The 23,202-nt window shown below is 58.9% G+C and overlaps 2 protein-coding genes across 8 annotated transcripts in view; one reads left to right on the forward strand and one right to left on the reverse strand.

Moving 5' to 3' along the window:
* Positions 1-3,500, forward strand: part of PDPR (pyruvate dehydrogenase phosphatase regulatory subunit) — a 28,061-nt gene extending 24,561 nt beyond the window's left edge. For all 7 annotated transcript variants that reach the window (XM_044434093.1, XM_044434092.1, XM_044434091.1 and 4 more), the window contains one exon: positions 126-3,500. In XM_044434093.1, the coding sequence (XP_044290028.1) occupies positions 126-530 (405 nt within the window). In that variant the 3' untranslated portion in view covers positions 531-3,500. The remainder of the gene's footprint in view (positions 1-125) is intronic.
* Positions 3,501-5,993: 2,493 nt separating this feature from the next.
* On the reverse strand, positions 5,994-13,635 carry LOC123025334 (fibulin-7-like). Its single transcript, XM_044433923.1, has 7 exons — positions 13,564-13,635; positions 10,892-11,051; positions 9,936-10,109; positions 9,026-9,148; positions 7,209-7,346; positions 6,867-7,005; positions 5,994-6,363 (listed from the first exon to the last, which is right to left on the reverse strand). The coding sequence occupies exons 1-7, from the start codon at positions 13,633-13,635 to the stop codon at positions 6,003-6,005; spliced, it is 1,167 nt and encodes a 388-aa protein (XP_044289858.1). The 3' UTR covers positions 5,994-6,002.
* Positions 13,636-23,202: the final 9,567 nt, after the last annotated feature.

Here is a 23,202-nt window from a genome sequence, read left to right on the forward strand (position 1 = left end):
CACCCCCCAGAAGCCCCAGGATAAGAGGGGTGCGGAACGCCAAGCCTGGGGCCCGCAGCCAGCCAGCCAGCCAGGGTTGCCCGGCCCTCTGTGGCTCGGCTGGTGGCATCCCTCTCTCCCCGCAGGGCACCGACTTCATGGGCCGGGAGGCGCTGCTCCGCCAGAAGCAGGAGGGCGTCTGCAAGCGCTTCACCATGCTCATCCTGGAAGACCACGACACGGACCTGGACCCCTGGCCCTGGTGGGGGGAGCCCATCTACCGGAACGGCCAGTACGTCGGCAGGACAACCAGCAGCGCCTACAGCTACACGCTGGAGCGGCACGTCTGTCTCGGCTTCGTCCACAACCTGGACCCGGACACGGGCAAGGAGCAGATCGTGACGCCCGACTTCGTGACCCGGGCCGAGTACGAGATCGACATCGCCGGGCAGCGCTTCCAGGCCAAGGCCAAGCTGTACCCCTTCAGCGCGCTCTTCACGCAGCGCCGGCACAAGGACGAGATGGAGTTGACGGGCTTCCAGGGCAAGTAGGGCTGCGTGGGCCGGCTGGATGCCCGGCGCTTCGCGGGGCTGCCTGCCCCCCCCCGGCGCCCTCCGGGTGTGTCGGACTGCGGCTCCCGTCGTCCAGGTCAGCGGATGAGGGCGATGGGGGTTGCAGTCCCACGCGCCTGGGGGTGGCAGGGTGGGGAGGGCTGTCGTGCGGTCTCCTCAGCCCGTGACATTTTCTACATTTTGGACCCTTGCCTGCCCTCACACGCATATCTCATGGCCTTCCCTGGGTGGGCCCCTGTACCGGCGGTAGGCCTGAGCTCCAGGCCAGGAAAGGGCTTTCCGACCGGACAGGCCCAGAGCAGGCCTTCCTTACCCAAGCCCGCCCTCCAAGTCCAGGCAGCGGGACCTCGGAACGTCTTCTCCCTTGGCGGCGCTTAATCCGGTCGCCCCCGGGGCCGGCAGCGCACCCGCGTGACAGGTGCCCCCCTCGCTGCTCACGGCTTCCCCTCGGGAGGGCACAGCTGGCGTTGGAGGTGTTTTCCAGGAGGCGGTGCGACCTCTGAGCAACGGCGGGGAGGGCCAGGCCTGAGCAGCCCGGCCCAGCCCCTCTGCTGGGGGGCTCAGGGCGAGAATCTCACAGAAAATGGTTTGCGTCCCTGATGGGGGGGTGGCCCTTCGGATCAGACCCCCTCCCTCCCTCCCTCCCTCCCTCTTGCATTGTCTGTGTGTCACTTTCGGGCACGTCTCGGGGCCGGGGCAGGGATAATGAGAGGAGTGACCGTGTTGTCCCTTCGCCTGCCGAGCGCTGGGGATGGAGCACTCTTGGGACCTGGCTGGGAAGCGTGCCCTGGCCGTGCTGGACCCTGCCCTTTGCTTGGAGGGTCCGTAGCTTCTCCGGTGCGTCGGGAGCCGACCGGGCTTCAGCCGGGATGTCTGCACATGCTTGCGGGAGCACATGAGCTGCTGAGCCCGTGGGTGACCCCCCTTGGCCCACGCTTCTTCACCCGCACCTGCTGGCGAGGGGCTAGCTTTGGGCCTGCTGCTCCTGGCCAGCACCGGCCGTTGAGTCGAGTCAGAGCCCCCCTCCTGGGGGAACCGTCCCGGGAGCGCTGTGTGTGTGGAGGGAGCGCGTGCGGCCGTCTCAGTGCCCTCGGAGCGACTTGGCTGGGCAGCTCCTTGCAGCTCCTCGCGGGAGATCGCCGAGCTTGCACTCGGCCCGCGGGCGCCTCCGGGTGGGTGGCGGCTCAGTCTCGATGGCGAGCAGCCGCGAGGGACGGAGTCAGAGCAGCGTGGGCGTGCTTGCACATTCTCCCTCCTCTCCCGGAAGCTGAATCGCTGTCCTTCGATGCCACTTTTTTTGGAAAAGCTGCTTGAAATGGTGCTGGCAAATGGCCTTGTGTCCTTCCCCTCCGCTTTCATCCCGCCTGCTACACGATGCCTCTTTGTGTGTGTCCCTGGATGGCTCATTGCACGTGGCATTGAAAAGCAGACTCCTCCTTGTATTTTTATGCGGCTTCCATCCCAAGATGCTGACCGTCTCTCGTTCTCTCACACTCCGACGCTGCTGGTTAGACAAACGGCTGCCAGGCGGCCTGTAATTCCGGGACAGGCACGCCTGGGGACGTCCGGCTGTGCTTGAGCCTTCTTGATGGAAGCAGACTTGAGGCTGCAACAGAAGCCTTTTGCCAGCCTGGAGGGGTTGCATCAACAGACGTTTCAGACATAAGAAGCTTGCTTGTTCCTTAGGTAGGCTGGAAACTTCCTTAGGCTAAAGGAGCCAGGTTTCCTTGTTCTTGCCACTTGTAAAGGATGGCTGCTTCCTTCAGAAGGCGTTTTCACTCCAGTGTACATGGAGCTGCATCTGAAATGCAGCACCTGAGTGGTCTTCTCCTTTCCGCTTTGCCAACTAGACTGAATCTCCTTCTGTTATTGCAATGTTTCCCATTTATTGCATATGGAAATGAGAAAAGTCTTTTTTTGCCATGAGTTTAAAGTGGTTTGAAAGCAGAACTTCTCTTGGTGTGTTCCCTCACCCCGTTTTGGGTTCTCATTAAGCAGGTTGTGTGTGTGTGTGTGTGTGGGGGGGGGGTTGTATGCTACCAAAAAACTGCTGGAGCTGTTGAACCAGAGATGAGAGCAAAGCCCACACCTGTGCTGAGTCCTCGCGCACCTAATTCTGCACCCAGCTCTCCTCGCTTCGGAATGGCGCATTTCGCAGGAAGGAGATGCGGCTGGCCCCTCCTCATCCCTTCTTGCAGTTTGCTGGGCAGGGGCACGAGCTGGCTGCATCCCAGCCCAACCCCCCTCGACTTCTGTGCCCCCCCGCAGGGTTTTGGCCTCAGCTGTATGTGCCTGGACCTCCTATGCTTTGGAGCAGTGACCTCCGCACAGATTCCCCCACCCCCCGCTCCCAAAATCAGCACATCAAGACTCGCTCCTCTGGTATCCTCAGAAGCACTTTAAATGTGCCAGTGCATCGTTGATGTGGAATGCCGCCCTCCTCCAGGGATCGTTCAGGATCGACTCTGAAATGGGCGAGGGTATGTTTCAGCACTGCTCAGTGCGTCATCCGCATAAGCGCGAAAGGCTTGTGCCCCCACCTCTGCTGAGGAAGGGGCCCCGGAGATCCGGAGCTGCGCAGACCTCTCCTCCGGCGTGCCTTATGCTCGTGACAGAGGAGGCCTCGCCTCCATCCCGCCTCGCCCGTGGCTCTTTGCTGCCAGGCCATCGCGGGGGCCGCGGCAGACTCCCGCAACCCTTCTGACGCACGCGGAGGGCCGGTGCCCTGCCTTTGTGGAGCGGCCGTGTGCGGACTGCGGGAAGCAGATGCTGCGGGAAGCCCCTTTCTCCTGGCGGAAGCCAGTCCCCGGACCGCTGGCCTGATGCGCACGAGGGGGCTCCCGCTTCCCGCCCTCTCCAAGTGACGAGCGTTCCTGCAGGTCCTTCTCGTTACGTGTCGGTTTTCAACACGACCTGGTTTGTATCTCAATAAAGCATTGTTTTAACTACTGTGGCTGCAAGTCCGTGAGTTTCCAGGGCCCAGCCGGGTTCTGGGCGTGACCACCCGTGCGTGGCAACGTGCTGCCGGTGCTCCCTGCCGGTGATGCCTCCGTCGCCGGCTCCGTGCCTTCGTGCCGGGGGCTGCCGACTGGCTGGCTGGGTTGACAAAGGTGGGTGAGCGTTCGGGGCCCTGTGCGGGATCCTGGCGTGGTGGCCGGGGTGAGGCTCGGAAGCCCTTGGAATCGGGCTCCACCATGAATTCACAAGAACAGCCTTCCCCATCTGGACAGGCCCCTCCAGGCGTTTTGCCTTCGGCTCTTCGTTTCTCGCCGGCATGGCCGAGGAGCAGATCAGTGGAAACGCGCCGGATCAGAGCTGTGGGAAGCTCCCACAGTGACCCCGAGGGCAAATGCCGGCGGCCACGACTCGCCTCGCTGCCTTTGGGCAGGGACAGTTTCAGAGGGCGCCGGGGTGGCCCAGACGCTCCCAAGCGCAGCCTTGCTTTGCGTCCTCCCCACTCCAGCTTGATCTGGCAGGTTTTTACCAGATGGAGCAGTGGCGGCAGCGTGCGTTGCAGAGCAGGGCCGAGCCGAGCCGTGTGTGTCACTAGCGTGGCGCTTGAGGGCCCCTGTCCCGGGGGGGGGGGGGCAGGCGCTGCGCCCTGCTCCTGAGACAGCGGCCACTCCTGTCCAGGAGCTTGCTTTGGGGGAACTGTGGGGGGGCCCACGTTTTCCTAATACTCCAGTGTGACACCACGCCGTGCTTTGGAAGGGCGGTTTCTACCGTTCTTCCTTTTCTCTTGTTATTTCAAGCATATCACTTCTGGCCTTGACGCCACCTCAAAGTAGTCCAGCCTCTTTACAGCCGGGGCGAATACCCGATGGCAAAAGAAAGCAGCCTTGACTGTACGAGTTCGCCTGCGCTGGGGTGATGTGCAACAGCCTCGCCCACCCCTTTCAAAGCCTTTCTGCTTATTTGGAAAGGAATTTTTGTAAGTCGTGTTGAACCTGGAACAGTTCCCCCTAAAGTGAACTAATTCTGGTCTGTCCTTGGGCTTTACAGACAATGCACCCTCATTTTCAGTAGTGTTTCAGTTAATGGGTTTAGGAATTGGTTGGTTTTTAATGTGCCACAAGAACATTTTTACAGAGTTATATGTGTTTAGGTGGAAAGTTCAGTGTGAGGACAAATTGGAGTGTCTGTTTTTCAAAGCCACTCTAATACTGGTCCCCTAATTATAGCATTCTGAATTATACTATTTGTTCATTTTCCCGTCTTGTAGGACAGGGCTAGTTTCATTTGGAATCCTTTTGATGTCAGACCATAGCAAGACTGAAATAAAGAAGCTTGTTCCTGTGTAGGGGCAGAAAAAGGGGGGGGGGGTCTTGTCTTGAGCTGGAATACGGATGGCAGGAAGGGTCCACATATCCTGCCCGCCCCACCAAATCTCACTGCCCCAGCTGTAGGGATGTTTGACGGGGGACTTTGCTTCACACCCAAGAATTGCAACATGTAGTTTACTAGTCAGCAATTTCTCCATGCAATGTAAGAGTCAAGGTTGGGTTTTAATTATTACCAACATTGAGAAAGTGACTAATTTTAATACATGTATTTTCTGCCTCTGGTATTAAGCCAGAGCATGCGCTGGTGCTGTTCAATAGCAGACATGATGGAATAGTCCAGAGGCGATTCAAACCAAAACCAAAAGCTGGAAATCTCTGCCGAGAGCTGGGAAAGCAGTGCATTTCTTTCCAGAAAGTTGAATAAATTTCACCTGGGCCCACCCAGATGCTGTAACACTGTGAACTGATGCATTTACCACCGCCGTCCCTCCGCCAAGCTGGCATTGTGGTTTCTCCTGAGCTTGCTCCTACCTTGTACTCGCCTGCTTGTGTTTTTTGAAAATCCAGGCTCGAGCATCTAAAAATCTTTCTAATGTGGGAAGGTGAAAGACACACCCTGCATCTTCCCTGGAGGCAGATCCTTTCTAGCATCCGAAAGATGGATCTGCCGGCATGCTCCTCTCTCCGGAAGCTGGCATTTGCCTGTTGCTTGCAGGCAGCATGGGAGGTGCAAGGACAGGGAGCCAACCTTACCGAGATGCTCCATAAAATCTAGCTTTGCTCTTGTCTTCATCAGCCTGAGAATGCCAGACAAGCGGCGCGCCTGTGCAGCAGCGGCGGTGGATTGCATGTCCCAGGGAATCCCGCTTTCCGCTTGACCCCAACAGCATGGGCTCACGGATGGAGTGCACTTTCTAACTACAAGGATGCTTGGAGGCTGTCCCAGCGTCGGTCAGAAGAAGCGGGCAGATATAGGGTGCCCTTTTCCCTTTCCTTTCCCTGATGGGGCCTGGGGAAATCCACAGACTGCACACTCTAAGAGGCAGCCCATCTGGGGCCCTCTCGCAGCGTGTCACGGGGAGAGACCCACATCGTGCACTCAGCCGAGTCTGGGGGGGATCTTCCTGCCAGCCCTGCGGGTTCTTCCAGGTCCAGGCTCCGAATTGATTCAGAATTCGTACTGGGAGACAAAGACCGTGATCTTGAAGATGTGCTTCCCCAGAAGGCTCTTCTGGGCGTACTCGCTCATCTCCAGCTCGGCCTGCAGTGTGGCCGGCCCCACCACCGGCCGGGTGAGGACCAGCTCCCCTGTGTGCTGGTCAGAGCGCTGCACGGCAAGCTTGCCCTGCCCGTTGCCCCCCAGGATGGCGAAGCGCAGGCTGTCCCCCACAAAGCGGCTGGTGGACATCTTGAAGAGGACCCTGGGCACGCCGCGGTTGGACTGGAGCGGCAAGTAGTGGAAGGAGATGGAGTGGGCGGCCCGCTGGCAGGCCTTGCTGTCCATGGGGCAGGGGCTGCGCTCACACTGCCTGTGAGGAGACAGAAGGGGGTCCTCAGCCAGGGCCAGTACAGGGCGCCTGCCTCCCTGCATCAGGCAGGCAGGCCGGCAGGCCGAAAGTGTTGTCTGCAAGGGATGCTGCAGCACCCCATCACACGGGGGCAGAAGCGGGGGGTGACTGGCCAAACCCGGCCCCAGAGCGTCCCCAGGTGGCCAAGCCGTGTTCCCCTCACCCCGATCCCCTTTCCCCCTGCAAGTCCATTTTGTGAAGGATTTGTGGCTTGCAAGACCTTGCAGGGCAGCCCGGGAGTCAAAGATAACAAAACCACCGGCACATTTTCTCTTGACCCTCTTGCAGGAACTCAGGCTTGGATGGGGAAAAGGCACCTTTTGGAACAGGGAGGGAATTTTGCAAAACCGAAGAGAGCACCAGATTTTGGGTGGGGGGGGGGACGGGTGAAAGAGATTTGGGCCCGGGCAGGCCAGTTCTGGTCTGAGGTTGGCCCCCAAGCAAAGCTTGGAGCTTGTACCCACCAGGCTGAAGTCTTGACGTAGCTGGTGTTCAGCTGAGTCTTCGGGCACTCGGGGCGCACGCAGCGGAAGCCTCCGAAGGTGTTGACGCAGGACTGTCCATGGCTACAGTTGTGCTGGTTCTCAGCGCACTCATCCAGATCTTGCAAAGAGCAGAGAGACCGGTTTGGATGTTTGACTGTTCAGCGGAAACCTCTGGGCTCAGCCGGGTGCTCTCAGGCTGTTCGGCCCCGCAAAATGAAATAAAAACCTAAATGCCGGGTAGGGTGGAGCCCTGTGATGCAGCTCCCCATCTGCATCCTTGCTCCGCACCCTGACTGGCATGCAGTACCCCAGCAGGCTCACCGTGGCAGGTATTCTGGTCAGTCTGGATCCAGTAGCCGCTGGGGCAGACGCACTGGTAGGAGCCGGGCAGGTTGACGCACTCGTGGAGGCAGATGCGGGTGTGGGGGCTGGACTGGAAGGTCTGGCACTCGTCCACATCTGGAACAGAGCAGGGAGCAGGCTGAGGTCCCCTGAGGTGAGGATCCAGCCCTGCTTCGATCTTTCGCAGGCCAGAGCCCAGGTGAGGGGGGTCCGGCCAAGCCGGTGTGCCTGGTGTGGCGCCAGCAGAGGGGGCGACTCGTGGCAGAGCTGTCCGTGGTGCTGAAGCCTATGCTGGACGAGGCCTGACATCATGAATTGCTCCCCTGGAGGGTTCGCGGGTCCCACAAAAGGCTGCTCAGGGCAGTGGGGATTGGGAAGGAGCGGCAGGTGGAAGCCGTCCAAGCACCAGGGCTGGGTTAGAGTTAATTTTTATTATGTTTGTCATTGTGATTCTTGCCTGACATTTTTATCTTGCCTTCGTTCTCAGGGACTCTGGGGAGTCCCTTGGACTGCAAAGAGATCAAAGCAGACAATCCGAAAGGGAATCAACCCTGACTGCTGTTCAGAAGGTCAGATACTGAAGCTGAAGCTCCGATACTTTGGCCTCCTAATGGGAAGGAAGGACTCCCTGGAAAAGCCCGATGCTGGGAACGATTGAAGGAAAAAGGAGAAGGGGTGCCCGGGCGGTCCCCCCTCCAAACGCTGACCATACCCGTGCCTGCTTAGCTTCAGCGAGATGGCTCCCTTCTGTGCACTCAACCATGCCCTGGGGTGAAGCCCCAGCTCTGGCTGCGCTGCCCTGGCATCCTTTGTCAGCTCCATTTTAGAAAATGCATCATGGTTGGGCAGGGCAAGATGGGCGCAAACAAGTCCCGCACACTTCTGTGATCGTCGAACTGTAGCTGTGGATTTCCCTTCCCACAACACAATGGTGCTCATTTGCAGGCATGTAGCTGTGGAACTGACACCCTGAGGAAGCAGAAACAAGCCCTTTTGATGCCCACCAGCAACTGTGCAGGGGCTCCGGTGAGCTTTAGCCGTGAGACTGTACCTTAATTTTCTCAGTTCTGGCAAACAGCCGCTCGGTAATTGCTTGGCTGGTTTCCAGTAACCTATCAGGGATACAGAAGCTGTTGCAAAGCAACGGTGCTTGGGAGGGGGAGAGAAGAGACTCCCCCTGGAACATGTTAAGCCCAGTGTCTGAAATTACTTAGCTGCGCCCGTGACTGGGTTCGGAGACCCTCTGGGCTCCCTACCGAAGGATCCGTGGCATGGATGCGTTTCGCACCCTGGTTCGCTCCCCTCGTCGCGCTCAGCCGCGCCGGGCCCTCGTGGCCTGTCCCGAGCTCCAGCAGAGCAACAGTGGCACTCGGCGGCATGTGAGGGGAGGAAGGCCCAGGGAACCCCTCGGGTGTGTTGGGGTCTCCTCCAGACTGGCAGGGCGGAGGTGTTCGGCTTGCAAAGCAGATCCCCGTGGGAGCGGAAGGCAAGCGGGCACCGTTCCTGGGGAGCGCCGCCTGGAAGGCATCCCGCCCCGGTGCTCCTGGCCCTTCCCAGCATATTGGATCACCTCCATTAAGGCTGCCCCCACCTTGTGCCCCCACCCGACAGAGGGCTCCCACAACCAGACTCTTGCGAGAGGTTGCAGGAGCTCGGCCATGTTCCCACCGCTCGGCAAGAAGGGTTGGATGCGCTGGGGAAGCCTGCCAGTGGTGCTCTGGCCGCGCACAGACTGCAGGGGGCATGGCGGCAGTGCCAGGCCGGCCCCCGCTGGCCGCCCGCATTCCTGGCCTTACCTTGGCACAGGCCTCCCGCCCGCATCTGGAAGCCGGCATCGCAGCTGCACTGGCGCGAGCCCAGCGGGTTGTCGGCGCAGCGGGGCTGGCGGCTGAAGGAGGCGTTGCTGAGCGTGGCCCAACCTGTGGTCGAGAGGGGCCGTCAGGCCTGGTCGGCGGCATGCAAGGCAATGGGGGGCGGGTGGGGTTAGGGCCCCGCTCTGCTCCTCTCACAGCGCAGGCCCCCCAGCTGGGGTGAGGGCCAAATTCCCCCCCCCCTGCTGGGGAGCTCTGGAGGGACGCAGGGCCATTGCTGGGTGGGGGAAAGGCAGAAAAGTGTGGCCAGAAATCCAAGGAGTGCTCTGTCTTGGGACACGCTCCTGCAGCTGAGACGAACTGGGCTGGCCGACCTTTCTCCTGAGTAGAGCACAGAGGCAGGGCTACATTTCTCCTCCACAGGTCCAGAGAATCGGGGGCGGGGGTGCAGAGCTTGGTATCCTGACAGTCTCGCTCTGCTGTCTAGTTCCCAAGGAAAGAAGATGTGATTTCAGAAGCCAAGGGAAGGACTTCGAGCCAGGCCCCTCATGGGGAGGGGTCCTCTCCTGCTCGCTCTCTTGTGTGGATGTGGAGTGGGTGGGTGCGTGGAGGAGGCTTGGCCAAGGGAAAGGGGCACGGACTCTGGGAAAGTTTGGGCCTGTGGGCCTGCGGTTCTGCCTTTCTGCTACGCAGCTTTCTAAGAAATGCACAGGTGGAAACAAATGACACAAGCAATCCCCCCCCGGGCAACGCATCATCTGAATGCACCATGCCCCAAACTGCAGCAGCACACTCTTGGCTGTCGGAGACGATCGCTGGAGCCGCGACACCCCCAGCCTTGGGCCCCCACAGCAAGTCTTGCAGCAGCACCCGCGGCAGACCCGAGTGCACCTACTTTTGCAGGAGGGCTGCTGTCCACTCCAGGTGTGGTTCTCCAGGCACGTCCGTGTCTCCGAGCCCGCCAGACGGAAGCCGAGATGGCAGGTGAAGTGCACCTCATGGCCCACAGCCCGCTTCCGGCCCAGCCGTCTGCCATTCAGGGGAGCTGGCAGGAGGGGACAGCTCTCTGCTGGGGATCGCAGAGCCGGAGACGCGAGTGAGCAAGAGAAAGGGGCTTCTTTCTACCGAAAATGGAGCTCAGGGATATAACATGGCAGGCGAGCAGTAAAGGCAGATACAGACGAAAAAAATAAAACAAAACCCATGTGTTCATCATGCAACAGTGCGAAGAAGCATTTCTGTTTGCTCAGGCTGGATCTGTTTGCCAGTCCACTTCACCAGGTGCTTCCCCCACTCCCCAGCTTCTAATATTCTATGCATAAAGGCTGTTGGGAGAAATGGCAAGCAGGGTGACCTCTCTGCAGGCTCTCCTGAGAGACCTGCTCCAGGGGGCTCTGGCCACCCTGACCTGCTTCTTTCCAGCAGGTCATTCTAAGAACTTGGTAAATGGAAGAACTGGGACCTGCTTTCGCTTCTTTTCCTTCTCCCTCCCCCTCCTTTCCTTTTAGCACATGCCTTTCAGATTGTGCACTGGAGGGAAAGAACTACCTTACTGCTGATCTTTGGGAGCTCTGGGAACCTTTTGTGACTGAAGGGTGGTGTCGAAGTTTTAAATAAGAAGGAAACCTTAATTGTACTTTCTGGGCCAGAAGAACTGGGCAGCACAGGGAGTCCACTGCAGTGTAAAGGACTTCAGGAAAACCTGGGTTTAAATCTGCCATCGGGGGCACTGTGGGCCCCGCTTTGCCAGCCTAGTCTACCTCACAAGGTTGTTGTGAAAAGCGAGGTGGGATATCAATGTGATGGACCGTGACAGGGACAGCGATCCAGGTCCGCCTGCCCCAGCCTCACCCTGAGTACCGCTGGGCTTGGCCCTCTGGAGGGTGCCGTGCAACACCGCCAGCTGCTTCCGGAAGTCGCGCAGGTGCTGCTGCTGGGCCGCTTCGTGTGAGGAGAGCAGCTTCTGGACCTGCTGCAGGAGGTTGGCCACTTGCTGCCTGGTCAGGCAGTCCTGGACAGAAGCAGAGGCATCGTGGCAGGACCTTTGCAACGCCAAGCCCAAAGCAACGTGGGGTGGCCACGGGTGCCAAGCACAGCAGATCTGCCCCACTTCTGGGAGGTCATCGACTTGCCAGACTCTGGACTTGGGCTCCCAAAGGCCCGCACTAGCCGCATCTCCAGCCAGGTACATAGTTCCTTTTATATCATTTATATCCCACCATTTTCCCTGCAAGGAGCCCAGCAGATAGTCCTTCTCTGCTCTGTTTTATTGTCACAACCTCCCTGCAAGGTAGGTTAGGCTGAGAGGCTATGACTGGCCCAGACAGCTGCGTGGCTGGATGAGGACTTGAACCTGGTTCTTCTGCATCCCAGCCGAGCACTGTGGCCGCTAACTGCTTCTCTCCATTAGCTTGACTCCCCAGAAGTCAAGAGAACCTGTGTTCAGCTTCTAGCATGGGAGTCTGCTAGAATTCCATTTCTGTGTCTCGTCCCACTGGGCAAGCTCCAAGCATGTCCAGCCCGGCCCCAAGCTAAGAATCCGTAGCTTGCGCAGCACGGGGCAAAGTCTGGGAAGAAGACACTGGTGTGACCTCCATCAGTTTCTCCAGGGGATGAAGCCAGGCTTGCTCTTGCTGGCACTGACCACGGGTCCTCCTGGAAGCAAGGGAGCCCGGGCTGGGGCGGGTCCCAGCCGGCAGGGCTCAATAGATCTTGCTGGGAAAATGCGGAGTCCAGCGCTGGGTGTCCTAGCCTGACAGCACGGCTTGTCCAGCGTGAGTAAACTGGCCAACTGGGAGATGCTTGTGTTTGTTGGCTTGAGGGAGACCCACCTCCGCCCAAGGTCCCCACCTGAACCTCCAGAGCCAACCTGAGGGATGGACCAGTTCCTCTGGACTGGCTCCATTCCACCCATCGCTCGAGGTTTCCCAGCTTCTGTGTACTCCCCTCTGGCTTCCGGAAAAGCTTCCCTAAGGTGTAGTCACCGGCCATGACGACTTTAAGGAAAGCGGTCTGGGGGTCTCAGCCCCACCGCTTTGCCCCTGGCCCTGCCCCTTCTCCCCCCCAGAACACAGCCCCCCAAGAGCACCCCCAGATTGGAATTTGACTCTCAGGCGGAAAGATGCTCCATGTCCCTTTAATACACGGGGTGGCCACCATCTGCTGTGCATGTGGCAATGCATGGACCAACTGGCTGGACCAGGCACAGGGTGACCAAAACCCTCCTTCACAGAGGCAGTCCTCTGCTGGATGGCTGCCCTGTCCAGCCTGAAGGCAAAGAGCCTTAAGAAGGGAAAAGGGGGGCTGCGCCATTGCCTGACCCCCAGTGACAGGGCAGACGGGGGGCACAAGAACCCCATCAGCGCCTTTCTCTTCACATCGCCGTCCTAATGTTTGCATCCACAGATTAGCGGGTGCAAATGCCATGGGAGGCCACACCCCAGGGCTTTTATCTCTTTTTTCATGGGTGGGGGGGATACTCCATGGGCCAGGGCAGAAGGATCCGGGGAAAGGCTGCCCCCCCGCCCCGAATGTCCTTGCCAGTCCCCAGCCCAGGAGAATCCTGTGTCAAGACCTGAGGCAGCTTCAGGCCTCCTCTGCTGGAACAGCACCCTGTAGTTGCAGGATTAGTCCCTCCATCTACTGCAGCTCCTGGGGCTGTTATGAGCGTCTGGAGGAAAAGTTACATAAGAACGGGCTCTTCCCTCCCGCAGCTGCCTCTGCAGCAAAGGTTGGTCTGCTTCCTGCTCTCTTCCTGCTCCTGGACCTCGCTCCGGGTCCTGGCCTCTGCTCCTGCCTTGGTCCCCAGGTCCATCTTCTTGCGGTCCTGCTTCACTGTTTCTGATTTCTCGCTTGCCCTCACTACGTAATTGTTTCCTGGACTGCCCTGGCCTCGTGTTTCTACCCTTCCCGGCTGTGACTTTGGATTGTTGAACGGGACTAGGCTTAAAGTTTGGACGTGGGCTTGGTTGCCCGGGTCCGAGCTCTGTGAGTGGAGCGTGTGGATTGTCCCGCTCCAGCCCCAACATCCGCAGGCTTTGCCTTCCTTCCAGACTCTCCCGGGGAGGATAAAAAGCGGGTCATGCTGGGAAGCGGGGAGCCGTTGGCTGGCCTTGGGGGAGCATTTGCCCTCAGCCTGCTTCACGTCCCCGCGAGGTCTCATCCCTGCCAGCCCCTCCAGATCCATGCTGAGCCCCAGCGAGACTTCGTCCCTGGGGCTTTGCCTAGGCGAAGAGCCCCTGGGTGAAGCTGAGGCCAAAGCCATTAAAAAAGACACTCTCTGCCCGCGGCTTCCAACCTGAAGTGACAGGGCACGAGAGGAAGAAGGAACGGGGTGAGATGAGGGAACAAGACAAGCCGTTCCTCCAGCAGGGCTGGGGGGCAGCTCCTCCGCTCCCCGCTAGCTGGCAGCGTGGCCCCCCGGCCCCCCCAGTCCCGGGCTGGGGGCACCGCCCCTCTCCCCCCTCCCCTCTCCCCCCTCCCCCCCCCAGGTGCGGGGTAGGAGAGCCTGGCCCGCGCCCTACCTGGGTGCTGCCGGGCAGCAGCTGCAGCAGGCCGAGGGCCGTCAGGGCCAGCGCCACCGCCTCCCACCGCATGCTGCGCTCTCGGCGGAATGGCCGCTCCTCGCGGCGCCTCGGCCAGATGCAACCGGGGGAGGGGAGTCCGCCGCAGCTCCTGCCCCCGCCCCAAGCTTGGCAGGGCAGGGCAGGCCTCCCGGCAGCTTCCCCGAGGAGGAGGAGGGGCGGGCTGCGCGGGACCGCGGGAGGCCGCCGCATCGCCCCCCGCCCCAAGTGCACGCACCCGGCCGCGCGGGGCGGCCCCCGCCGCACGGCCAAGCAGGCGCTGCGGGCAGACTTGGTCCCGGCGCCGCAACCCGCGCCGCGGTGGGACCCCGGGGGTGACAGCGCGAACGGGGGACGGGCTGCTCAACCCCGCCCCCCCCCCAAATGCTTGCGAACTGCATCGGCCCGGGGCTACGGTGCAGCAAGGGCAGCCCTGCTTGCCGGGCCCGAGAGGAACGCGCGCCTCGGAGCTCCCCGGCGCACGTGCTGCTGGCGGGCGGCCTGCTGTTTGCACGTGCCGCTGCACCCGTGTCGAGAGAAGGGCTGGAAGGCGCGTGGCTGCCGCTGCAAGCAACCTGGGGGCTGCTCTTCACTCGCTCCCCTCACCGCAGCCCTGCGAGGTAGGCTAGGCCGGGAGGCTGAATGGGTGCCCTCTCCACTGACCTTGCCCCCTTGCTGGTCCCCTGTGGGACAGGATGATCCAGTCCCTCCCCCACACACACACGCGCGCGCGGCCTCTGAACCCAGCTGGCTTGGGCAGCAAGCTGCAGAGGAGCTGAGCTCTGCAGTTCTCCGGTGGGTTTCCTTCCACTGCCTCGGGCAGCCGTGCCCCGATCTACAGCAGCCGTCTCTTCTCTGGCTGGGAAGGATGGGAACTGCATGCCAACACACCTGCGGGGCACAGGGAGGCTGGGCTGCAAGAGGGCAGCCCCACCTGGCGCACCTGAAGCCTGCCACAGCCGCAGCAGCCACGGAGCCACGGAGCGGAAAGTGGCCTCTCGCCCTTTGCCCGCCTGGTGCAGGGGAAACATGGCCAGAGAGTGGGGGGCCTCAGCAGCCCCTTCCCGTGGGGGATGGAGTCCTGTGCACAACGCACGGCCACAGCTCCCCCCAGATGGGCACCCCTATGCAGAAAGAGGGCAGCCGGGACCCCCTGCGGGCACAGAGGGCCGAAGTCAGAGCGGAACCGTGATGGAGCTGTGGGCCAGTTTTTCTGAAGACGAGGAAGGCAGGAAGGCAGCTGGAGGGGCCCGGCCGGACCCAGGCCAGGGCTCTGGGGAGGGTGATTGATTACTCCTCCCCTCCCGCCCCAGGTACCTCTTCAGCCTCTCCCCAGCACCCTTTGCCACGCAGGAGGGAACAGAGAGGGGCCTGCCCGTTCCCTGCTTGCAATGGGCTTGGGTCCAGGATGGGCCTTTCTCGAGGCGGGGGGAGGGCTGCTCCTCTTGGGAGGGTCTCCCCTTGTCCCTCTGTCCAGTTTCGGGGGATCCCCTCCCCACTCCCAGTGGCGAGGGGCTCGTTTTCTTTTCCACCTCCATCAAGCTTCTCCCTGGGTCAACCCCTGTCTGTGCAGGGAATACGTCAAACAGTCCTAGATGTTTGCACGGACACTCGGGCATGGCTTTGGTTTGATGCTGCTTCCAACAAATGGCTTTTATATTATGCTGTCCTCTGTTATTGCATTTGGGGGGTTTAAGGTTTGTTTGCGGGACTGATGGACAGCACAGGAATCCAGTGCATGAAATAAATAAAATGAAGTTTGGGAGGCAGGTTCATGCCAGGGGCAAAGAATCCGCTGTGGCCACATGGAAGAATGTTATGTTTGCCCTCCTCATAATTTGTTTTTGGATTTTCTGCCTCCAGCAGCGTTACATAAACGCAAGCGCCACATTCTCCAGTGCGAGCATGAACCCTGGGGTGCCAGACGCCGCACCTTCCAGGAGCCGGCAGCGAGGGAGAGCAATGAACAAACTTTTCGAGGAGTGCCTGCCAGACAGGGAGACCAGTGTCCATAACTGGGCTGAGGCATCCCATAACTTCTTCCCAGCTCTTGCATTCCAGCTTCTCGGCAAGGGCAAATATGTGAAAAGCACCACATGATTCTGCAAGAATTGTCAAAGGAAAAGTGGAGGCAGAGAAGGAATCCCTTGCTTGCAACGAAGCCCATTCGGAGTGGGCCAAAAGGCATGTGAGAGGCACCAGGAACATGCGGGACATTTTCTGGTCTGAGGAGGCCGAACTGGAACTTCTTGGTCTTGCAGTGGCGCTCCTTGCTGGAGAAGACCGTCGTGGGGATAAGGCACGGTGGGGCAACGACCTGAAGAGCCTCACAACCTGCAGAGCCATGGCGGGAGTCTCACGCCTGCCGCCTGTCCCGATGGCCTCTCCTACCTGCCCGCCAGCCGTCCATTGGCTCGGGGATCAGGCTAGTGGGGAAGCTGCCCAGCCGAGCACACGGGAGATGTTGCTTCAGCAGGGGCGAGGTGCCCACTGAGCCATTTAGCAGAGAATGCGGCTGCCCCTTCTGTTCCTGCTGGGTCACTGGGGCCCCAGTCCAGAGCATTTTTCCTCCTCAGAAGTAAGACTTGAAGGTATTTCATGTGTTGATGGGCAGGCACCGAGCCTTTGGGGCTTCTTCTGTCTTCCTTCTGGGGGGTGGGGTGGGGGGACAGTCCAAGGGCTCAGTGCGTCGGTTGTCACAGCTTCTCTGAGTGGGACATTGCTCCAGTGGCAATTTTCGGGGAGCTGTTGGCTGCTGGCACCCTCTGGATTCCTCTGAGCATCACGCCTGTTAGAACCAGTGACGACCTATTCCGGGGTCGCCTGACGTGCCCAGGTTGTCCTGCCAGGAATGTGATGCGACCAGGTCACGGAGCTCTAGCACCCAGGCAGCACCAGGCAGTCACCCCTCCTTTTCTCCACTCTGGAAACCCTCGTTGAAGCATCTAATCCAGAGGTTTCTGGCCAAGTGTCCCTCAGCACTGGTGCCCCTGCTTCTGCCCCCTCCCCCCAGTTCCCAGCCCTTCCTGGCCTTTATTTCTTCCATTTTGTTAAAACATGATTATCCAACTGGGAGTTTGGACTGCCACTAAATGAAACGTTGCTTTTCAGCGCCATCGCGACTTGTGTTTGAAGGAAGTGTGTATGTTATGGAGCTCAGACCCCGTGACACCCTTGCGTGTGGAGGCCCCCTTTCCTGCCCCCTCCTCAGACTTTGCACCCTGACTGTGGGCCTGTGCCCGCCGCAGAAAGGCTGCGCCAGCGCTGCTCCTGGACTGCAGGGTTCCAGGCCGCGTCACCGCGTGGATTTCTACAGGTAAGAAATTTGACTGATTAAAAGGCGACAGTTTTGGAAGGTTCGATGCTTATGTCCCTCAGGCATAAGATTCATGCCGGCCGATGCTTAAGGGATAAGGGGTGACTCTGGAGGCTGGGAGCAGGAGAGAGAAGGAAGACGGCTTCACATTGTCCAAAGTTTTTATTGTTAAAAATGCTTTGCAGGAGACGGGGAACAGGGGCTGCTGGGGGTCCCACTGGAGCTGTGTTGGGGTCCCCTGGTTTATTCCCTCTTAGCACTGCCGACTGGCTAAATGGTTTTAATTTAGAAAGCCTAAAGGACGCAGAACGATTGCCAGGCACATGCCGGCAAGGCCCTTGTTAGGGATGCGTCCTCACGTCCCCGATCTTCCCCAGAAGCCATTTCTGCATTCCAGAACTGAGCCCTGACATTCCAGAGGCATTTTAGGCTTGACCGAAGCCCTGCGCGGGAGCCGTTGTCTTTCTGCTGTTTCAGTCCCGGGCCTGCAGCTGTGTGGAGCGGCGGGAAAGAGCCGCCTCGAGCTGGAGCCACCGGCCCCGCGAGTCCGGCAGCCGCCCGCTTGGTGGCTTTGCAGGCATTGCTCCTGCGTCGCCCGCAGAAGATTCTGGCTTGGCTTCCCCCATCTATGGGGTCCCATCCAAGGGTTGCACTCCTCTCGTAGTGACTGATGTTCTTGCATGGCATCTTTGCCTGTTTGTGAGGCGCACCCGGGGTAAATTTTGCTGTGCTGGCACTTGTCTGGAGCCTCAAAGGGCACCCCAAAACCAGACAGTTGTTTTGGTTTGCGGCAAAGCTGGAGGTGGCTGGATTCTGGCTGAGCAGCAGGGAAAATGGAGCTGTTTTCTGAAACGTCCAGAGTGCCTTGGTTTGGGGAAGGCTGCTTTCCTGGGCTGGAGCAGGAGGGCCTCGTGGCAGCTTCGCAGCCGGTGTCCGCCTCGTGTCATTCTCCTCCTGGTGCAGCAGGTGGAGAACAGGAACTGCAATCTGGTGGCCTTCGGGCCCTGAGCTGGATGTGCTGGGCTGGCAGCTGGAAAACAGGAGCATCCTTCTTCCGTCTTTGCACAGCCCAAACGCCGCCCTGCAAAATAGGTACCGGGCCTGCACAAGCTTTGGGCCTGGGCACCATGGTCCGTGAGGCCCAGCTGCTTCCCCCAGAAAAAGCCTGCTCGTGGTGGCCTGCCCACTTTCGCGAGAGGGCCAAAGGCCGGCTGAAAGTGGCATCCTCCCAAAGGGGCAAAAGGGACACGCTGGGCTCAAGCATTTGTTTTCAAGTGAAGTGATCCAGGGGATTTATCTTAAGCTCGGCCATCCCCTTGGAGTGATCCCTCCTGGGCTTGTCCTGCGCTCGTGCCGGGCAGGGGTGTGGTGGGAAGCACGAACGGCCGCAGGAAGCGGTTTCTTTTCTCCCTGGGGTGCAACAACATTGATCCGGCTGCACCCTGGTTCTCCCTCTCGCAAGTCCTTGGCGTTGCCTTTTGGTGCCTCCCCCACCCCGACTCCAGCTGCCTTCGTGGAAGCAGTGATGGACTGATTTATTTGTTCAACTTAAATTCTGCAATGAAGTTAGTCCAAAGGAATCTAAGAGGACCAAAATGCAAAAAAATAAAAATCTCATAATAAAACATATAAACATATGTCAATACACAATATGCTGCTGAGGGTTCATATAAGGAGGTATAAATATAAATAGATTAAAATAGTATACGTAACATTATATTAAGCTAAAGAACTATATAAAATGGTACCATTAAAATTGATCAATGTAAAATCAGTTATTAAAATCAATCATTAAAATGTCTGGAGAACAGGATTGTTTTCTCCTGGGGCTGGAAAGACCGTGATGGTGGCGCCAGGCGGGCTGCCTTTGGAAGGCCGTTTGACAAACGGGTTGCCACCACTGGGCAGGCCCTGTTTTTCACCAGCGGTGAAACACAGCGGCTGATGATCCCATTCTGCCTTGGAGGGGGATCTCTTCTTGGAAGGAGGCCATGATCCATGCAGAGCCCTCAAGAGGCGGGAGGTAAGCATCCCCACAAATACCCGTCTGTTTTCAGGTGAGGCCCTTCCCCAGGGGAGGAGCAGTGAGCTCGTGGAGCGTGCAAAGGAGGGATGGGCAGAGGAAAGCGGGTCTGGCCCCGTGGGGAGGCCTGGACTGGTATGCTGGGGGCGGGGGTGTTTGAATTTGGCCCGAGATTCACCTCTGGTATGTTACTCTGATTTATCCACTAGGCAGTATGGCTTCTATTCCCACTCAACAGTGCCCAACAGAATTTGGTTGCACCAGGAGTTTCCGGGGTGCCTTTTGATGGGGCATTGGAGAGATGTCCTGTTTCCCCCACTGAACTGGCTCTTCTGTATTAGGAGGCAGGGAACGTGGCAAGAAGGCACGGGAGGCTGGTGAGCGGAAGGCGAGCCTGGCTATTGAGCAGTGTCTGGGGCCAGGTTCAGTTTCGGCGATGCTCTCAGGCTGCCAGTGCTGGGCAGAATCGGAAGTCCCCGGATATTTTGGCTTTTTGCTCAGGCTGCCCCGGAAGAGACATTTTGGCCTTGGAGTAGGAAAAATACCAGGATGCCATCCCAAAGATGGGCGACCGGGGAAAAGTGGGAGGGGGCTAGAGAGAGAGCGAGGCCGCCTACAGAAATCCCGAGGGCTGGATTTGGCGCCCGGCCCGGAATTCCGTACCTTTCCCCAAGCAAATGGCTCCAGTGCTTCAGTTGCCCGATGGCGTGTGCTTGCACCTTGCACAGCCTATAACCGAGCGGTGGCTGGCAGGTTCTAATTAAGCGTGTTGCAAGCGTTGGAATTTGGGGCACTCGGAAAGTGAACACCCGCTTTCGAAATCCCGCCAGCCCTGCTCAGCCAGGGACCTGGGAGGGGCTGTGGCTTCCTCTGCCACCTGCTTCTGTCCCCACGTGCAGTTGTTTGTGTCAGGCGGGGGATGGCGGAGACCCTCCAGGCATTCAGGCGACACGGATGCGAGGCCCCGGATCTGTTCCCGGTGCTTCGCTCTGCACAGCCAGGTGGGCCGGTGGGGCTGAAGCCCCAGGATGGTCTCGGTAGCAGCGGAGGCCGTGACTTCAGGGGCCACGGCCTCAGATGCCGGTTCTCCATGAGTGCAGCTGCAGTGCGAATGGCAGGAACGGATTTCCCTGGAGCAGCCTTACCCCTGAATTCACCCCTCTTGGAATGCAAAGCCCCCTGGCCTGGCTTGCATTCTGCCCCTTTGCATCCCAGGTGGCCTTGGATGGGTAATTTCGACCCCTGAGCCCCATGAGACAGGTGTGCAGGTTGCACCCGCACCTGTGCATCAACACGGTGGTCCTCCACACCCCTGGAGCGGCACCCGCCTCCCCTGAGCCGAGGATGGCGGAGGAGCAGCCCGTGTGGAGGGGCGTTGCGGCAATTCAGGGGGTGGGCTCCTGGCTACCCGGTGGGGGGCATCTCCCCCAGGCAAGGGCAGCCCTTTCTTGGACTCAGAGGAAACCCTAAGCTACCACCTAGCCCCAGGGAGGGCTGGCTCGGACAGATGCGTGCCTGGCTCCACGCCAGATGCAGGACACCCCATCTGAGGAATACGGGCACCTCGTGAGTAACAAGTCGCTATTCATGCAGGTGCCCTTCAGGTGGCCCTGATGAGTTGCGGCCGCACTCTGCCCGGCCGACTTCAGAGCTTTCACTGTGAGGAGCAGCTTCCTGGGAGAACGTCTCTTGCCCCCAGTTCCCCATCTTGTACCTTGCTGAGGACTAGGCTCTTTGCCGGGTGTCAGGAGCCTTTGGAGCTTGCCTTGTGCTGACTTGCTCCCTGCGCCTGCATGTCTGAAGCCGGACAGCAAACCTGTGCTTTGCAGAGAAGAGCTTCCAGCTGCCCCGAATCTCCCCCTGCTCAGCCTCGTGGGTTGGCCCCGTGGCGTTCTCGCACGGCCCGCTTCCTCAGCGTTGCAAATAGTTTATTAGTCACTCTCATGCCCCCTTGCTTAGCCTTTTTTCTCAGTTGCCAAGCCCCAGACTGGGTAGCAGAAGCCGACACAGTCATTTCCACTAGTGCTTACAAATATTTGCATGCAGCCTGAGAAAAAGGCCTCCAAGACCCGCATAAGAGTTCAAAACATTTTAACCTTGTTATCCACGTAATTCACGAACTGGAATTCACACTCTGAGTCATGCATTCAAGCAGAAGCTGTGGGACATAATAAAATCCAGCTCTTAAAAGCAGAAATTCATTACTCACCAGAAAAGATTTCCTGCCATGGATTTGTCATTCATTTTTAACCACTAGCAGCATGGAGGAATGTTCTCCTGCAGTTTTATCAGATCGAGCGCAGAGGTAAGCTGTCGGAGAACCCGTGTGGTGTCGCGGCAAAGAGTGCGGGGCTGGTACGCAGGCGATCCGAGTTCTAGTCTCTGCTCAGCTGTGGAGCAACCCGGGGGAATTTGGGCCAGGCCCTGGCACTCAGCCCAGTCTACCTTGTGGGGTTGTTGTTACGGGGATGGTTGTCAGGAGCTGGAGAACTATGCAAGCCTCCTCAGGGTTCCTTGGAAAGAAATACATGGAATAAATAACGGGCCGAGGGGCCTCAGTGAGAGGCTGGGCGAGCAACCTGGGTGCCCCGTGACTTCCCGGGCTTCCTGAAGCAACCCTGATGGCCGGGACGGTCGCGGCCTGAAGCTGTGGAGCCGGGCAGGTGCTTAATCGGCGGGTCGGTTGGTCCCCCACCAAAGGGAGCTTGCTGCGTCCCAGCAGGCTGGCCATGTGCCTCTTCTGCAGGTCTCTCTGAAGACCCTCTCTCTGAATTGAACAAGAGAGGCCCTCGCAAGGCAGTGCCCACCAGTGGCTAGTGACTCCATGGCAGGCCAGACAGGTGGAACGATCACCTGGCCGCCCAGTGGCGTGGTCTGTCGGCGTTCTCTGCGGTAACGGTGCCCACATTTGCACCTGTACTGGCCAACGGGCAGGTGTGAGTCGCACCCGTATTTGTGCCCTTCGCTGCCCTCTTCTGGGCCACTCTTCAGGGCCACCCTCGCTCCCCCACGGATGGGCTGGTGGGCGTGCTTGTCTTTCGCAGCATGGCTCGTGACTCGCCGGCCTGTGCTCCTCAAGGCCAGGCATCCAGACGTGAGAGGCAAGAACCCAGCTGCCCTTGTCTTGGTGCCCTTCCGGGCCCCGGGCCTTCGGGTCCCATCTGGCTTCCCCTTGCCAAGCGCTAAGGTGGCGCCGCCACAGCGATTTTGAATTTCGCTTTCTGGAGGACTGCTCCCCCATCGAGGGCTCCGTATGGGTTGCCGGTTGCACTCAGTGGGGGGTTTCTGTGCTCATTATACTTTCCCAGTTGGAAACGAGTCTGATGGGGCAGAGTAAGATTAAAGGAAATCTGCTGCAGCGCCACACCATAGGCAGTGCTATCAACACTTCTCCAGACGATGCCGCCGTCGCAGAAAGCTTTCCCGAAGAAACCCGCCTTGTCTTCCTCAAGCATCAACTTGAAGCTCATCCCCCAGTGTCTGACAGGGAAATGAGGTTCAGTTGACTGATAAAAATAATCATAATGAGCAATTAGGAAAACATTGGGCTTTGACTGTCCTTATCCCTAAGGACGTGGGATTGAACCGTGAACGGAGATGGACAGGTGCTGTGCGTGGTGGTAAAGGTGGCTGCCATATCGCTTTGCAAGCTTGTAACCCTTGCTTGCCAGAGAGCTTGTCCAACTGGGTATGCAAATGCCACCGCCAGCAACGGGTCTTTCATTCCCTTTTCAGACCAGAGAAGGACTTGGCCCAGCTCTCACCTCTCCAGTGCTCCTTGCAGGGCAGGCATAATCAAACTGCTGCGGGGCACCTTTTGCCTGGCTTCGCTCAGTGTGCAGAACCCGGAGGGACGAATCAGCCGAAAAGTGTTCTGCACCTTCCTGCAGAACTGGACTCGAAGTATGCGCAGGGTAGTTCATACGCATGAAGAGATTTAGGAAAGAGGCTACACTTAAAATTGATATAATGAATGAATGATTTGAATTCACAGACGTCTCAAAAGAGGGCGCAAGGCAAGTCACACTGCAATTAAAGCCCACAAGGTTTGCCACCGCTCCAATGACAATCCGTTTTTGGGACAGGCATTCAAATAGAGGATTTGGCCCTTAAAAAACAGGGCTGTCCTCAGTAAAAGCCTTCTGGTTTTGGCGTGCGAGGAGGCATCTGCTCTGGAAGGCAGAGGTTGCTGTAACAGGTATGCAATAATTTTAAACAATGGGGCAATTATGATGACAAAATTGCGTACACCTCACACGCC

Source organism: Varanus komodoensis, unplaced genomic scaffold (assembly GCF_004798865.1).
Source record: "Varanus komodoensis strain SLA01 unplaced genomic scaffold, ASM479886v1 scaffold27, whole genome shotgun sequence".
Taxonomy (NCBI): Eukaryota; Metazoa; Chordata; class Lepidosauria; order Squamata; family Varanidae; genus Varanus; species Varanus komodoensis.

Bases quoted from the DNA above. Each gene is read 5' to 3' on its own strand.
- LOC123025334 (XM_044433923.1), bottom strand. From the start codon at position 13,635: ATGCGGTGGGAGGCGGTGGCGCTGGCCCTGACGGCCCTCGGCCTGCTG. The intron at 11,052-13,563 runs GTAGGGCGCGGG...GCTTCTGTCCAG, and splicing joins TGCTGCCCGGCAGCACCCAG to GACTGCCTGACCAGGCAGCA. The intron at 7,347-9,025 runs GTAAGGCCAGGA...GCTCTGTTCCAG, and splicing joins GGCGGGAGGCCTGTGCCAAG to ATGTGGACGAGTGCCAGACC.